This window comes from Rhopalosiphum maidis, chromosome 4, assembly GCF_003676215.2.
Source record: "Rhopalosiphum maidis isolate BTI-1 chromosome 4, ASM367621v3, whole genome shotgun sequence".
In the NCBI taxonomy this organism is placed as follows: Eukaryota; Metazoa; Arthropoda; class Insecta; order Hemiptera; family Aphididae; genus Rhopalosiphum; species Rhopalosiphum maidis.
The window spans coordinates 990838-1008370 of record NC_040880.1 but is presented as its reverse complement, the minus strand read 5'-3'; the positions used below and the strand labels follow the sequence as shown (position 1 = coordinate 1008370).

The 17533-nt window shown below is 28.2% G+C and overlaps 3 protein-coding genes and 1 long non-coding RNA gene across 5 annotated transcripts; 2 read left to right on the top strand and 2 right to left on the bottom strand.

Annotated features, from left to right (window-relative positions):
- The first annotated feature begins 31 nt into the window (after nt 1-31).
- Nucleotides 32-1696, top strand: LOC113557664. Of its 2 annotated transcripts, none has more exons than XR_003405600.1 (3): nt 32-194; nt 1132-1234; nt 1336-1696. It is a non-coding gene; the product is annotated as an uncharacterized LOC113557664 (long non-coding RNA). The 2 variants fall into 2 exon arrangements; XR_003405599.1 differs by lacking the exon at nt 32-194 and having other exon boundaries at nt 1022-1234; nt 1336-1474; nt 1545-1696.
- On the bottom strand, nt 1305-3963 carry LOC113557647. Its single transcript, XM_026963214.1, has 3 exons — nt 3324-3963; nt 2056-2335; nt 1305-1437 (listed from the first exon to the last, which is right to left on the bottom strand). Exons 1-2 carry the CDS (start codon nt 3500-3502, stop codon nt 2071-2073), a joined length of 444 nt encoding a protein of 147 aa, XP_026819015.1. The 5' UTR covers nt 3503-3963; the 3' UTR covers nt 1305-1437; nt 2056-2070.
- A 2792-nt stretch (nt 3964-6755) lies between these two features.
- Nucleotides 6756-9260, bottom strand: LOC113560954 (inositol monophosphatase 1-like). Its single transcript, XM_026967091.1, has 6 exons — nt 8940-9260; nt 7846-7979; nt 7508-7767; nt 7329-7434; nt 7098-7249; nt 6756-7015 (listed from the first exon to the last, which is right to left on the bottom strand). Exons 1-6 carry the CDS (start codon nt 9015-9017, stop codon nt 6909-6911), a joined length of 837 nt encoding a protein of 278 aa, XP_026822892.1. The 5' UTR covers nt 9018-9260; the 3' UTR covers nt 6756-6908.
- Nucleotides 9261-13873: 4613 nt separating this feature from the next.
- Nucleotides 13874-16126, top strand: LOC113560953 (E3 SUMO-protein ligase KIAA1586-like). Its single transcript, XM_026967090.1, has 2 exons — nt 13874-15507; nt 15605-16126. Exons 1-2 carry the CDS (start codon nt 13909-13911, stop codon nt 16034-16036), a joined length of 2031 nt encoding a protein of 676 aa, XP_026822891.1. The 5' UTR covers nt 13874-13908; the 3' UTR covers nt 16037-16126.
- The last annotated feature ends 1407 nt before the right edge of the window (nt 16127-17533 follow it).

Below are 17533 nucleotides of genomic sequence, written 5' to 3'. Positions count from 1 at the left end.
ATCATATGGGAATAATATGTATGTATGCATATTAAGTCAAATGATGAGTAAAGTATACATATATATATATATATATATATATGTACATTTAATCAATGGTAAAGTTGTAGAATATAATCTTCAGAGTATTACTCTATGATACAGTGTATCAGATACAGTGACGGTAGTACGAGATCTCCTGGCAAAACATACATGTAATTCAGAATTTGTTGACTAATCACTAATTAGATAAATGACGATCATGTTTCCTGTAAAATTCTGTGATATGTTTGTATTGATAAATGATAAATAGTATCAAGTTATAAAATCTAAAAAAATAGTTAATATGTAATTATTGTAATTTTAAATAAAAATAGTTTAATACCATTAATCCTCTTTTATCTAAAAATTTAAAGTTTAAACTATTAAAATATATTAATTACCATTTGTAATAACAATCAATTATTGCAATATGGACCATGAGAGTACTGAACTATTCATGATGTTGGATTCTGTGGGGAAATCGTTAAACAATGAATTAAAAAGAAATATCGTACTTGTAATATAAACATTTGTAGTAACATTAATTTTTAAAACAATATATTGTATTATTTAATAGTTTACTGCACAATTTGTGAATACATTGACATTGACAGTTCAGATGATGAGATTGACTATGAATTTATCAAACATTTACGGGTTACTAGAGTAAAACCTATTGAATGCAAGATTTTACTACTCAAAGAATTTCAAGTTTTACCCATAGACAATTTCAACAACACTTTAGGTTATCGCCAACCTCTTTAGAAAGGAGTTTTGTTATTTAAGAATTAAAAAAAAAATCTGTCACTCTTCAGATTGTTATTGATAATCTGAGTACTACCATTGATTATAGTATTTATAATCAATGGTACTACCTATTTTATTTATAAATAAAATCAAATTATTAAAAATAATTTGAATATAATTTTATTAGACCAATTTTAATAGCTATAAAGACTTAATTTAATATTTAATTTTTTTCATAAAATAATTATATTAAACATAATTTCAATATTAATAATATCTATATTATTGTCATTATCTTATTCTTAGTTAAATTTTAATTTAAATAATAAGTTAACCATTTATGTTGTCATGGATATGCTTTAGTTTTTATAGATCCAGCTAAGAAAGGAAACATAGTTATAACTTATAGATGTCCTCAGTAATTATGAAACTTTCAATGAGGCAGGAAGTAGCAGTACCCATTGTGGTAGGTTAAAGTAAACTTGTCTACAACAAAATACACAATAAAACAATTCTATATGTATACTAATAATAGCCATTTTTTTTAATTTTATATTTTTACAATAGGTAATACAAATAAATATATTAGGTTACAAAGAATCTTCATAATTATATATAATTTTCTCATATGTAAGTGTCAGCCAATGGGACGTCGTAACTCCTCAAAATCTAAAACATGTTAAAAGTACTCCCCTCAGAACAAACAGTGAGTTTTGTATGTTTAAATTTATTCTATTCAGTATTTGTATAACATAATTTTACCTATTATATTTTAGAAAAACATTTTAAAAGCCGATCTACCGAGGCAACAAAAAGATAAATTAGTTAAATTACAAATAAAAGCATTGGAGCAGGAAATTAGAATAAATTATATTTGAAAAAGAAACATTATCTTAAAAGAACGAAAGATGAAATTAAAAATAGAACTTCTTAAAACAAAATTAAATAGTCTAAAATATTAAATTTATATTAATGTAGCAACACACTTCTAACTAAAAAAAATTAAGTATGTATATACATATGCATACACACCTTAAGCAATTTATTAATATTGTTATTACTTCTGAAAAGGTAAGTTTTTTTTTTTTTGTTATTTGTTGTTACATAAAATATGTATATATATATAACAATAATAATTATTATTATACATACATTTAAGCATTTTATTAATATTGTTATTACTTCTAAAAAGGTAGAAGTTTTTTTTTTTGTTACTGTATTTTACAAATCATTATAAATAATTAAAATAAAGTACCTAAATCTTAACTTTAATTTCTATTTGCTTACCATATAACTGTAATCTCATAGTAAATTGACAAAGTGATCCCTGATCCCCTGATCTCTTTCTTGCCTACCTCTTGTATTTTCTGGCAAATCAAAAAAATTTCCTTCTCTGATATTTTCATCATTGTTGTCTTCACATAAATCATTAGGAACTTCATCATGCATATCAATACAGATATTTTGCATAACAGCACACATCACTATTATTGCTTGGGTGTTACTCAAATTAACTGTAATTCCTTTGCTGAGCACTGGGAATTTTCGTTTTAGAACTCCAAAATATCTATAATATTGTTATGAATAACACAAATTTCTTACTCATGAAAAAAAAACATCGAGTAAGTACATCAGGTACAAATAATAATCACAAAATACATTTAAATCTATCCCACTATATACAATATACAACCAATCAATATTAACCTTTCAATAACATTTCTAGTCCTGATGTGACTTTCGTTATTCAACTGTAGACTTTGTATGCTAGGGGCCAACAGAGGAGTCATAAGGTCCCTTCACTTCATAACTATCGTCACCTTAGAGTCAAGAAATATCCTTTTATGAGCTCTGTCTCAAATTTATGTTTTGTTAAAGAATAGTCAAAAATGGTTTGATCCTGGCCATCGTGTAACTATGTTTGTAATTGTGAGCCATGGATTACAAATGCATAATTGGACATTGATCAAGAAAAAACCTTTCCTATTTCTGAAGGTTTATCTCCACCTATAAAAATTACGATGAATCATAGTTGTATAAAAAGGAACATAGTTGGTGGCAATAGTATTAAATTTTATTTATACCTGGTGACTGAATTTTTATATGGGTATAGTCAATAGCCCCTATTACTCTGGGAAATCTACTTCGGCTGTACAACCCAGTGACTACCCTTTTTGTATCAACATCATTCATTGGAAACGACATGAATTATTGTTTTTGCTTTACTATAGCTCTACAATCTACATGTTTGGTGAATGTAACGACAGGCTGATGATTCACTAATCCCAACAAAGTCAGAAATAGCTAACAAAAACGAGCCTGTAGCAAGATACCTTAGTATCATGTACAGTTTACATTACTTACAAGGTACCAATATTGCTCTGTTTTTGAAACAAAAAAAGTAATATCGTAGGTAGAAAAAAACCATAGCAATGCCTACAACTTTTACATACAGATACAGTTACCATAACAGTATAATAATAATTGGCAGTTGATCGCCGTCTATAATAGTTACAATAGAAAAAGTTACACATCTGTTATTAAAAGTTACTTACCTTTGAGAGGGAGGAGATATTTCTTCTTCTATCAATCTCAAGATAATACTAAACGTAGCTTTTGAAATACGAAATCTATTTATGAAAACATGATCGTCATATAATTCGCAATAGTTGATTCTCTCATCTCTTATAAAAGATGCGAGGTCGTCGTTGCATCGCAATAATCTGTTCATCATTATCGTCTTTGTTAACGTATAGTATTCAACGATACATGTATAACTACTTTCGTTGTACTCTTGTTATAGAAGATATATTACATATGAAAACATTTAAGTCAAATATCCGATAAAAAAAAAAAGACTTGAACAAAAATTGGCATAATATGTCATCTGCATCAACTCTTAGTGGTGAAACCGGCCCTAAGCGTGTGTGACATTTCTGGGTAGTCATTGAACACAAAAACACAACCTCTCATGACTCATTGAGATTTCTATATTACATTTCAGAGATCGAATTTTGCACAGAGGGCATATTACGTTGTCGTACTTTTATAAAATTCCATTTTGGTCATTGTCCATTGATCTCGAGACATCATTATTCTAGTTAACGGCAAGATTATGATGAGATTCGTTTAAGTATACGTAGTACGTAGGCGTGTTTACAGGTCTTGCTTGCCCTGCACAGGCATGACCTGCGAAATTTGATCTAACTTACATTATAAATTTTATTGCATAATAAAAAAAGTCCGAGGAAAAAAAATCTGAGAAAACATTATTTAAATATAAATTAATTATTAAATTAAAATAAAATAAGTTCTTAAAAAAATTATTAAACAAAAATATTTTATTGAGCTTAGTTATTTTTTTCAAATAATATGTTAATCGCTCTGTATACACATTGTGTATACTTGGGACAAGTTATACACAATGATATCTCAATTAGGTTAGGGGTATTTCTATATAAAACTAACAAGTAACATCACTACTTATCTAGTATACCTATGATATATAGCACAAGTAATCAACCGCGTGCCATAAGTGTTAACAATAATAGTGTACATACTTTAATACATACTTTTAGAACAATGGATAATGTAAAATTAATAAAAGATGGTAAAAATATTATTTTTGGTGAATTTGTATAATCCATTGATCGAGTTACATTATTGTATACGAATAATAATTGTCAAATGGGATGAGAAATTTTGCACAGTAAATATGTATGGCTTTTTGAAGACTATGAAGGTTTCATTAATACATTAATCAACCGGAGGTGCTATTATTATTAATACTCCAACACGAGGATATACAGTATTTAGTGTCTGAATACTATCTTAAGAACTTAAGATCTCGTTGATATACGTAAACTGAATGATCCGGATTTTTTTCTTCGAAATCATACTATTACTATATCTAATAATATTATAAATTTTAATGCAAAATATTCCGTACTAGCGGTTTTAAATGTAACTGCAAGGGTAAAAGAAAACACAATAAAATCTATTCCTGGGATTTTAACTTATATACGTATATACTCGTTTACAGAGGCGGAACTTAGGCCTAGGGAAAATATTAAAATTGCACCCAAACATAGACCAAGGTCCAAGACTGAAATATCCTTCCCTACAATTTTTTTTTATACTTGGAATTCAAATTATAAAAATACTATATACTTATTGACTTTTAAACACATAGTAATGTAAACTAACAAAGTTGAAAATATCAAGCTAGTTCTTACTCATAGAATCGTATTAACTACTTATGTTACAATAATTAAACTAAATAAAAGTTATTCTGATTTTTATATAGCTATTTGTTAACTAATACAATTAGTAATAACAAACTTATTTAATTAAATAAAAGAACTATTTTATTAAAAAAAAAAAATGTTTATATTAAAATCTGATATTTAAAAATGCAGTTGTACACTGTACAGTATACAGTGTATACTATACACACTTAAAAAAAATGTATACCAAAATAATATTTTTATATTTTTTATTCTATTTTGAAATTTGGAATTTAATATAAAATATAGAGTATTATTTATTGTTTAGACTTAAGGGCCTCTCGTCAGTTGTGGGCCCGTGGCGGTTGTCCACCTTTCCTACCCGGTATTTACGTCACTGAGCAGATATGACGATATTTATACATGCCTAGTTTCACTCAAAATCTTAATTATTATAGCATATGTATACCAGTACGTATACTTAAACGAATCTAATCATAATCTTACCGGTAACTAGAATGATGTCCAAATCAACGACCAAAATAGGCAAAATGGCGAATCCCCGAATTTTATTACAAAAAAAAAAAAACAACGTAATACAACAACCGTGACAAAATAAAATAATTATTTTGTTATGACAACATAGATACGTATTAAGTGATATAAATGACATTAATTTTGTATATTTTGTTTTCATTACTCTAATCGATTATAAAAAATATTTTAGATTCTTAACGAAGTGAGGAATGTATTGATTTTACAATGATGTATGTTTTCTATTTTTTATTTTTGTGTATGCCATCACGATTTAAAAATAGAATAATGCTTTGAATTTTACACATGAGTTTTCGATAAAATCGATTTTTTTTATATTGCTGTAACTCAAAAACTAATTATTGTAAATACTTGAAATTTTCACCAAATGTTTATATTAGCATAATCTATTTACGATTAAATTTTTCAAATATTTTGACTTTTTAAGCTAATTATAGACCACTGAAATTTTCGATTTATCTAAGTTTTTTTTTGAAATGCCTATAAAAAAAATTTGGCAGACCAAAAAATCTTTAAAATTAATGCAAAGTTTATTATAAGTTATACTTATCGTAGTAAAAAAATTTAAAAATCTTTAGTCACTATTTTTGTTGATAAGCATTTAAAGTTCAAACGTTTACGAAATATGTAAAAATCATGAAAATTTGCAAGGAATTTTCAAGTTGAAAATTCATAACATTTTTGTGATTACTATCTTGTATTCCAGTACAAGGTTCTTCATAAGCTCTCCTTTAATATACTAACTGTAAAAAAAATTTCTAGCGTCAATATAGAAATAATTTTATGACCGTATAAAATCGAGTAAAATAACAATATAATACAATTTAAATATAGGTAATAATATAATATATTTTATTCATTATCCTAAACTGACAAATCATCTCCGTTCAGAATTGTTTTTCGTACACTATGATACCTGTCACTACATTCAAATTTAACAATAGTGACCTACTTTTTAACACTCGAGGAAAATAATACTCTCCATCACTACTAAATCCACTACGATATCCACTTGCCCACCTTATTTTTTATATGTGTATAAATATGTATCACAGATTAAATAAAAATTAAATAGTGATTGTATCATAATATACATTATTAGATGTATAATATTAAAACTATTAATGAATTTTTTTCAACACATTATGACTAAATACATACATATTCAACAATTTATTTAGTAATAAGAAGTTTTTAAATGATTTTTATTATATTATTAATTAACAAAACAGTGGAATTAAATAAAAAATATCTTTGGTGCTATGTATGTATTGGTATATATGATATAAATTATGATAAAACATTAATTCATATTAAACCATTATTCATGATAATATTTGACAGATACAAATTGAGTTTTTAATCATGTTCTGGATAATATTGTTGGAATTTTGAATATACTTCTTCAGCGATTTCTGTTGATGATGTAGCTAATATCCTTCGATTCATTAATTTAAAATCATTACCTGAGTATTATACATAATCAAATGTATAGTGTATAAATTACTTAATTTGATTAATAAATTAGATAATTATAATATTAATTACCAGCTGGATCAATCACAGTACCCCCAGCTTCTTTTACAATAATGTATCCAGCAGCCATGTCCCAAGCATGGATACCCATTTCCATATACAGATCAATAGCGCCTCTAGCTACTTGAGCTAAATTCCAAGCGGCTGAACCACCAGAACGAACACTATAAACAATTTGGAATTTTAATATTTATTCAAGTATTGAAATAATTATTATTCAATGAGAAAATATTAAAAATCTACCCATGAGCATTTGTTGCTAAATAATTGATATTATGGTTAACAATATTCCTGAATTCTTCAGTTCTTACAGAACCAAATTCTACAGCGACTAAAGCATCAGTAAGTTCTAAAAAAAAATAAAAACAATAAGTTAGTATTTAGTTTTCAAAATAAGCTTAAGTGATTTTCAAAATACTAACGTTTTACGCCACTGACTTTAATTGGTTCATCATTTAAAAATGAACCTTCACCTTTGATTGCTCTAAAAAACATATCCAATATTGGATTGAAGATAACTCCTAACTTAACATCACAGCCAACAACCAAACCAATAGATATGCAAACGTTTGGATAACTATGCACAAAATTGGTGGTGCCATCCACAGGATCAATGACCCAAGTTGGAGCACATGTCAGTTTTTCTTTAATACCAGCAGCAAAAGATTCCTCTCCAATAAATCTTAAATTATATGATATTGTTATTTATCACTAAGTGACAAGTGATTCACAGTAAAATAATGATTATAAATTTATATACTTGTGATGTGGATATTTCTGTTTGATTCCCTCAATAAGTAATTTTTCAACTTCTTGATCTGTTTCAGTGACAAAGTCAATAGAACTGGCTTTAGTCTCTATTGTTTTTTTCTCATTGATTCGAGATTTTATAATCTATAAATAAATGTGTAATATAATAATATGTAATAGTCAAATATATTTAAACAAGTATATAGTAAGTTACATACCAAATATACTTAGGTACATAGGTATACATATTATTTATATTATATAATAGGAAGTTTAATAATATAAACTATAAATTTAAAGTATTAGATAAAATAATTTAATGAATCATTTAGGAGAAGTTTGAAGTCTGTAAACAGAAATTAATAATATAAATAAGTTATTTTAGGATTGGATATATATTATTTTATCTACATTTTTGTAAGAATAAAAATATATTATTCATAGATATAAGTAGAAAAAATATAAATTAAATAATATTTTAAATGAGTAAATATAGATTTAACATACAAATTACCAAAGCATAATAATTAAGTACCATTGGTACTTATGTATTTATATAAGTACCTATGCAATAATAAATATGTTAAATTTTTTTTAGCACTAAATTTTTAATTTGAACAAGATTTTACTCCTAAGCTGACCTATTTTTTATTATTTTTTTCATCTAAAAAGGCCACAAGAGATTAAATTCCCACCACAAAAATCATCTTTTATACTATGTTCCCACAACCTACTTTGTTTATAGGCAAAAGTGAAAAAATCAAAATAATAGTCTGGAGAATAATAAACTAATATCACATCATTCATTTAGAGAGTAATTATTGTTGAAATTCACTTAAAAGGCAGGTAGGAAAGTTTTTTATCAGGACATTGTAATTAATTATAAAGTTAGTTACATTTATGATCTACGTGGTGATTTTTGTAATTATTTAATTGGTAAAAAAGAATTAGTAGTGCCTACTACTATTGTAATACTATCATAAGGATTGCAAATATCACAACGATGCCTGTCAGTTTAGAGTAAAAAGTTAGTAAGAAATTGGACTGTTAAATGGCATAATATGTATTCAATTAGTACAAAATAATTAAATTTTTTTCAATCACCTTGCCGGCGTGTCGCGCGAGTCTCGTTATCAGTTCTAAACATTCATGCAGATTGACCTCTTCGTTAGAATCAGACATAGTAGTTAATTACTTTATTATAAAGTTAAACGGTATGAGGTTGTTAATAATATTGAGATTCAATAGTGGTCGTTTTAACAGCAACTTCCAAGTAGATCGGTGGAAAACGGTCGTCTCTTATTTTATGACGTCAAAATCTAACAGCTATTATAGACAAGGCAAAGTCGCAAAGCTCTAATAATTCCTGTTGATGAGTGATGACTACGGAAGTACGGACTAATGATTAATGAATAAAAAATAATGATGAAAAAATAAAATACAGTGCCATAGATAACAAATTAAAAATCGTTCATCCTTATCAATTGTTTCAACCACGGTTGTTACAGCGGTAAGCATTACAAACTTTTGATAACGGAGAATGTAAGCAAATACAGCTATATATATTTTAAACGTGCATGATTTTCGAAGTTTGGAATTAAAAAGTAACTTAGGAACAAGTTCTGACTGACCATTTAAATTTTTTTTGTATTTTTTATCACCCCAAGCGTTTCTTACGAGCTTAATCATATGAGCCGCATCTATAAAAATATATATTGGCTCATTTCTATTTGGGTTCATAATATATAGTTTAGTATTTAAATCTGCACCTAGAGATTTAATCATTGTTGTATTTACAGAGGTGCCATCAAAAGTAATTGAATTAATTTGAACACCAGTATCTGACAATAAAGTTCAATTGCTTTTTGTCAAAGATTCGCTTTTTCTTTACCGTTTAATCCATCTATTAATAATAGGCACCCAATAGGAAGTTTCCAATAACCATTTATACCCACAGCTAAAAATACCAAAGTATTTTTTGCCTCTTGTATTTCATTACCATCTGTATCATTTGCCACCCCTGGATTTACAAATCCATATACATTGCGTTGACTGTCCATTTCGATATGTTTACAAATATTAATTTCATCTATGACAAGATTGCAGTAAACTGGCTGTTTTTAACAATATTTGTAATGGAATCATTGGAATCTAATGATTCTTTGGTGAAACCTGGTTGCCCATTTATAATTGTATACCATCGTTTTAAAGTACGTGAATGTGGTAAAAGATTTTTTAATTTTTCTCGAACATAATCATAAGCTTTAGGGGAATAATATTGAAGTGTCACTGAAAATTGTCTTAACTCTTCACTATATGATTGCTTTTCATTTTCAGATAAATTTTTTTAAAGTAAATGTTCAAGGACATCAGACCCTAATTCCTGTAAAGTTTAAAATAAATTATCATATCTATGATGATTGACTAATCATTAAACGTAAATGAAACACTCAATAAATTAACAAAAAATCACAAATAATAACATATTTACATATACCATAAAAAATGGGGGAGAGGTATACATAATTCGTCTCACTAAAAAAATACAACCAAAGCCGCCACTAAAATAAAAAAAATATATATAAATAACTAAAAGTATTCTTTTAGTTTTAATGACATTAATTATTTAGAGCATATTTGAATTAAAAAAGTATTATTAAAAGTGTTTAGCCCTCGACATAAAAAAATCCTGGCTATGCCTCTGGGTAAATATATTTTTAATAATAACAATTTTTTTATTAATAACTCATGTTACACAATTCTTGAACAAATACATTGATGGAAAATGAAAATCCATGATAAATGACCAAACCAACAAATGAACCAAACACCGCACTAAAATAAAAATAATAGAAGTAATTAATACCTTTAAATTACTAATAGCATAATCAGATAAGAGGCACTTATCATTTAGTTCCTTAAGAGCATCATTTAAAGCTTCAACTTTATGCAAAAGTCTCTCATTAGTTATTTGTTTGTATAAGACACCTATTTTTTGTCGTAAATGTTTTTTGTTGACTGAACAGATTTAAAATTCCTAATTACTCTACGAGGAATGCTGAAATCTTCTTCATTAAAATCTCCAAATCTTGAAGAGGAGCACATTTTTTTTTTTTTGGAGATACAAAGGAAAATAATTTTCTAAATAAATAAGAATTATAGATTCCTATATTATTTAATAATTATGTACATTTTAACTAGATTACCTGTTACTTTAATATTGTGGTGTTAATGTATCATTTATGTCATTTTAAAAGCCATAACATACGCTAAAACAAAAATATTTATATTATTGAAAAATACCTATATTATGTATTAAATTAAATTACATACTGTTGAATAAATGTTAAAACTTCAAATCAATTTTACCTTAAGACAAGAGAGCCATGTAAATCTATGGATTCTTTTGATGAATCATGCTGGTGTTAAATAAATATTTGTATTTCCTTAAAGAATAAAAATTATGAAAAAATAGTAGGTATTATTAGTATTAATATTTTTAAATGTATATTACAATCATGTTCTGAGTTGGTATAGCACAGGGGTGGCCAACATGACTATGTACGCGAGCCATATATATTAATGCAATTATATCAAGTGCCAAATTATCTAATCTGTACTTTTATACTACAAAAATAATAAAGATAGCTAACATCCGATAAATATATCAAATTTATGAAATTATAAAATAATAATAATAAAAACATTTTTTTTTTTTTATAAATGTAGGTATGCAAAAAAAATTTTAAATTTTGGTTTTTGTTAATAAGACCGCAAGCCGCATACATCGATGAAGAGAGCCGTAATTTGGCCACCCCTGGTATAGCATCTCATACCAACTTTTTTTTGACATATCCATCTAAATAATATTTTTTGTCAAAGTGTTTTGAGCATAGCTTGTCTTAAGATATCTTATAGTCCGTGGTACACGGCTTGATGGGGGATATAATAGACGCCCGGCGATGTGGTGACCGACATGTGTTCTAATGACGTGTATTCCCGCATAAAATCAATATATAATTGTCGGAGTTTGTGGTCCTCCGATAGCTTACTCTCTAATGATTCAAAACGACGTATGGTGACATCGCGTAAGCCGGCGAAAACGTCATCGGATACCGGTACACGAAACGGTAACGGTACCGAGAATCGACTTGATGGAAGGCGCACGCTTTCGGCACGGAAAGTAGACTCACAACGCCCCTCGTCGGTAAAACTTTCGGGCGCGGCCACCGGCTCCTCCACGTGTCAGAAATTTTTCATCAACCCTTCAATAGATACTAAAGATACCGTCCAAACACATGAGAAAACTATAAGACATGTATACAACATATATAATGTGATACATTTAATTAATATACAATGGACCTTATATGCATTTAACAACTATGGAATTGTATACCTTTATTATATTATATAATATAACACTCTGATACACTACAGCAGGTGTCTCTATTGGTAATTTATATCATTTGATTATTGAAGCTCAGGTGTATGCGACATTATGATTTCACTTATTACGCGCACATCGTCCGCGATCCGACGCAGTCGGATTGCCTACCTGGTAGGCATAATTTAGTAGTTAAACATAAAGCAATTTGAGATTTTAGTAAATAAAAAATTCTGATTTAATTTATTGCGTGCCCACGTAGTCCGTGATCCGACGAAGTCGGATTGTCTACCTGATATGTTTAGATGTGTGTAAGTTGAACTTTCCCCTATGATTATGGAATACTTGATACTCAAACATGGCATTCAAGATTTTTCTCCGACAAAACAACATCAGACCTTCGACGTCAGGAGGTATAACAATCCGCCGTAGCCGGATTGCCCAGTACAGGTATCGATTTGCATCGGTTGAGGATGATAGCTAGACACTCAATTTCCATTTTTCGTACTTAATTATTTTTTATATATTCAAAAAAGAACCAGGCAAGCAGGGCCGGCACTACAAATTGCGAGGTCCCGTGCAAAATAGTTGAAATAAAATTATTTAATTATTTTTATTTAATTAATTATATTAATTTTTAATATTTACTCTTTATTTTTAGTTATATATATAAAATAAATGTGTACAATAAAATAATATATTATATTATTTATTATTGATTATATATTTTAGAACGATTTTTTTCTTGACTTTTGGTTTGCAAAATCATTTATAAGTGTGTCATAATTGATAGTTTCAGCTATATCTTTTTCAATGGATATTGTTGAAAGTCCAGTTAGTCTTGTTTGTGACATAGTGCTTCTTAGATAGTTCTTAATTAATTTCGTGGTCTAAACAACGCACGACGACTTTTTATATAATTCGGTCTATTTTTATTATATTATTTTGTGTACGTTGTCGGAGTGCGTCGGCCGACGATTTGGATCGACCACGACGACAAATGACAATAGAGATCGATTATAATAATTATGTTTTTTAGTATGTCTTATGTCCAGGGGTGTTCCCATAGGGTATACTACATATACGCCGTATACTCTCAAGATATTTTGTCAGAAATATGGGTATACTGCGTATACTCTCAAATTATATACAAAAAAAAACTGGTTTTGGTTACTCAGAAAATGCTACGAAAGTCAATTATTATTTATGACGCTGATAACGGAAATATGACACTTATATCTTACAACTATTATTAGATTCTCAGAAAACAAGAAACGAACTATCGCGTTAGATGATGGAAATGCGTCTGACTCTGAACACGATTAATTTAATCAGTACATCCGTTACCGCCGACTTGTAACATTTTATTATTTTTATAAATCGATTGTGCGTTGTGTGATCTACCGTTTGTGTTTACCGTGAATAAGTTCTTAATTCTTTTATTAATTATTATTTACTAACGTATTCATTTTATTTGAGCAGTTTTATTAATTTATTTAATTGAGTTTAATTAACTATCCTAATCTGTTTTACTGTATAAAGTGTTATTTAAATTTTTATCAAAATATGAGTTCGAATTTTAAACGTGAAAGCGGAACACTTGATAGTTTTTTTATGCCCCGAGAAAAAAAACCTAAAAATGCGACTAATACTGCCATTTGTGCTACTAGTTCACACGAGCTAGTGATGCCCAATGAAGATAATTTTGTTAGTGATAGTCAAATCGATAATCAAATACAAGATGTATGGGATACTTCCAAAATTTGGCCTGCATTATGGACAAAAGAACAGGTAATAGAGTTTCAAAAGAAAAACTCATGGTTAAGTAGCAAAAATGGGAAACTAGGATGTAATAATTGCATTCAAGCTAAAAATAGTATCAATTTTCAAAAATCTAACATCGATAGCAAAGTTCGAATTTCTTCTGAGTGGGTAGGCTTTGAAATCATAGCTGCTGGGTGTAATCGTACAAATCAACTGGCTTCATTAAGAAATAAAATTAAACAACATTCAGAAAGCAAAGCTCATGTGTTAGCTGAAAACATATTGAAAAAAAGCTCAGACAAAGTATTAGATAAAATGTTCGAACGTATATCTGAAGTAGAGATTGATTCCAATACGCGACTTTTTAGAACTGTATATTGCTTGGCAAAAAATCACCGTCCCTTTAAACAGTTTGAAGAACTTGTTCAATTACAACAAATCAATGGATTGGACATGGGATCTTCCTTACATAGCAGAATAACTGCCACTCGAATGGTAAACGTCATTGCAAAGGAGATGCGCAAACGACTTATTTTACGCCTTATACAGTCGAATTCGAAATTTACCATAATGATTGACGAATCAACAACGCTGAGTACCAAATGTACACTAATTTTGTATATTTCATCATATTTTGACGTAGAATCGCCGGTTGTAGCATTCTTAGACCTGATTGACTTAGATAGACAAGATGCTGAAACTATCGAAAAATCTATTTGGTTAAGTTTAGAATGTAATGGGATATCAACATCGTTTGCATTAAACAACTGGATTGCTTTTGCCAGTGACGGAGCAAGTGTAATGACGGGTAAGAAAGCTGGAGTTGCTACTAAACTACGCGAAAAAATTCCGAATCTATTTACCTGGCATTGTTTATGTCATCGCCTCGAACTCTCAGTACATGACGTAATAAAAGATTGTACTGGAGTCTCTCGTTTCCAAAGTCTAATGGACAAACTCTACGCTTACTATCATCAAAGTCCTAAAAATTCAATGGGTTTAGATAAATCTTGTGTTGAAGTAGGCATTGAAATGAAAAAAATAGGTCGTGTTTTGAATGTACGCTGGTCTGCAAGCAGTTTTCGAACTATAAAAGCCATATGGAATAATTATCCGGGAATATATTTACATGTTAGTAAAACACATGATGTGACATCAAATGGCATAAAAAAAAAATTAGAATCCTCTTCTTTTTTGGAGGAACTTGGACTTTTTTACGATGTTCTTTCTGAGCTTGCAATGTTATCTTGTATATTACAGTCCAGAAAAACAACTCTAATGCGTGCCCAGTCGGAGATAAATAGAACGATTAGAATTTTAGAAAGTCTGAAAGCTGAACCTGGGGAAAAAGAAAAGGAAATTATAGAAGCTATTCAGAAAGGAATTAACAAAGGTGTCAATATTACAATGACAAAATCAGGAGGGATTAACAGGTTACAATTTTTGCAAAATTTAGTAGACAGAATGCGTCAACGCTTATTTGATGACTCAAAAAATAAAACAATGCTAGAAGACATTCAGGTAAAGAAAAAAACTATTATTTTGATAATTTATTTCAATATTTTGATTATTTAAACAGAATAAATGAATATTTAATAAATCGTCTTTTATTTTATAGGTAATTGATGAAGTGTTCAAAGTAGCAATTAATGATGCAAAGGGAGAAGATGAAGTTAAAAGAGTATCACGGACATTAGGTTTTTCTGAATTTGAAAGTGTAGTTGACTTCCGTTCAAGAAATGTTTTTTCTAGTTTCATGAAAGCATTAAATATACTCCCAACTTCAACAGCTGATTGTGAACGAGGGTTTTCCGATATGAATTTGACAATAACTGATTTAAGGACTAGCTTAAACATTGAAAATGTGTCAGATTTGATGTTCATCTCTATCAATGGCCCTTCAATTGCAGATTTTAATCCTAGACCTTATATTAAAATTTGGTTAAGAGATCACCGTTCTGCCGTTTCCACTCCTAGAGGTAAAGAAAGAAAAGAAATAGACGACGAAAATAAGATGCAGAAATTATTTTTTAACAATTTATTTAATTAAATTTTTTAGTATTTGTATATTTTCATATTTTATTGACTTATAAAGGTAATTTCAAGCTTTTTTTAAAAGTTTGATTTTTTTTTTCATATTTTTAACACATCCTTTATAATTATAGACCACAGTAAAAATATTTGTATATTATTAAATATTCATGTTTATTACTTTTATTTTAAAAAGATTTATGAGTATTTTTAAATACTTAAAAAAAGGTTCTATTTGTATCATTCTACCCTCCCTTGTTTAAATCATGGATCTTCACCTTGACTAGAGTCTTAGTATACTCTCAAAAAAAATATTGGGAACACCTCTGCTTATGTCTATCAGTGGTCTAGTAGTCTGTCTGCACCCTTTTGCCGAGTTGGGCCGGGCGTGCAGAATGATTATAAATATACTATTATTATTTTAATTTAATTTAATTGTTTTATTCTTTTAAAACATTCTGACATAAAATGAAGGTGACCACTCTCCCATCAATATTATATATTAATAAGTGTCATAAACACATAAATACACTCCAGATTACATACAAAAATATAATAAGAATGTTTACTTTTTAAATAATTTAAAATGCAATACATTTATTTACTGTTGTATAAACTAAATAAATGAAATCATAATATTAATAATAAAAAAGTTATTTACCTATAGTGACTGCCAGTTGTATGAATATTAAAAATATTAATATATTATAATATTATTCGCTTGTCTCTACACTTGTAATGCGTGTGCGCAAATGACAGATAAATCATAAATTCATAATTGAAACAATAATATCAGTAAACACAAGTAAGTAATGAGATCAAAATAATATTATCAACATGACAACATTCAACATAATCTATTTATACTCTTCAGTTAATCAATGCATGTACAGCCGACACCACGAAAATACCCATAATTATTTTTTATCAACAATAATAGCTATAACTATAAATACAATAATAATAATATTATTACAAGTATATTAATAAGTTATTATGTCAATCACCAGTATAGTATTAATAAAAATATAGTACACAAGTACTGTTCTCTAAGATATCACCAAACTATTATTTCAACTGTAGTTTAAAATATAATATTTTCATTAATAATGTAATATTTTCTAAATTATAATATTTATTCAGTAATGATTTGTTTTCCGCGGGGCCCTGTGCAGGTGCACCGGTTGCACTGCCCTTGCGCCGGCCCTGCGGGCAAGCCTTGAGACAAACTTTTACACCGAATGATAACTGATAATATCTGATAATAATAATAGGTAACTGATGATATCTCATATTATTATTTATATTTTTTAAATTATTAATATATTAAATAAATTAATATAATAAATAACATAATAATAACTAATGCAATTGACTTTTGCATATTTTTAGACATTCGATTACCATTTCTAACCGAATTCCCCGCATTCCCAACAATTTTCACTTTACCATCTCGAAGGCGACTTCCACAAGCCCGGGATCGAGGCACACCAGCCGCTAGTCTTATATAATAAAA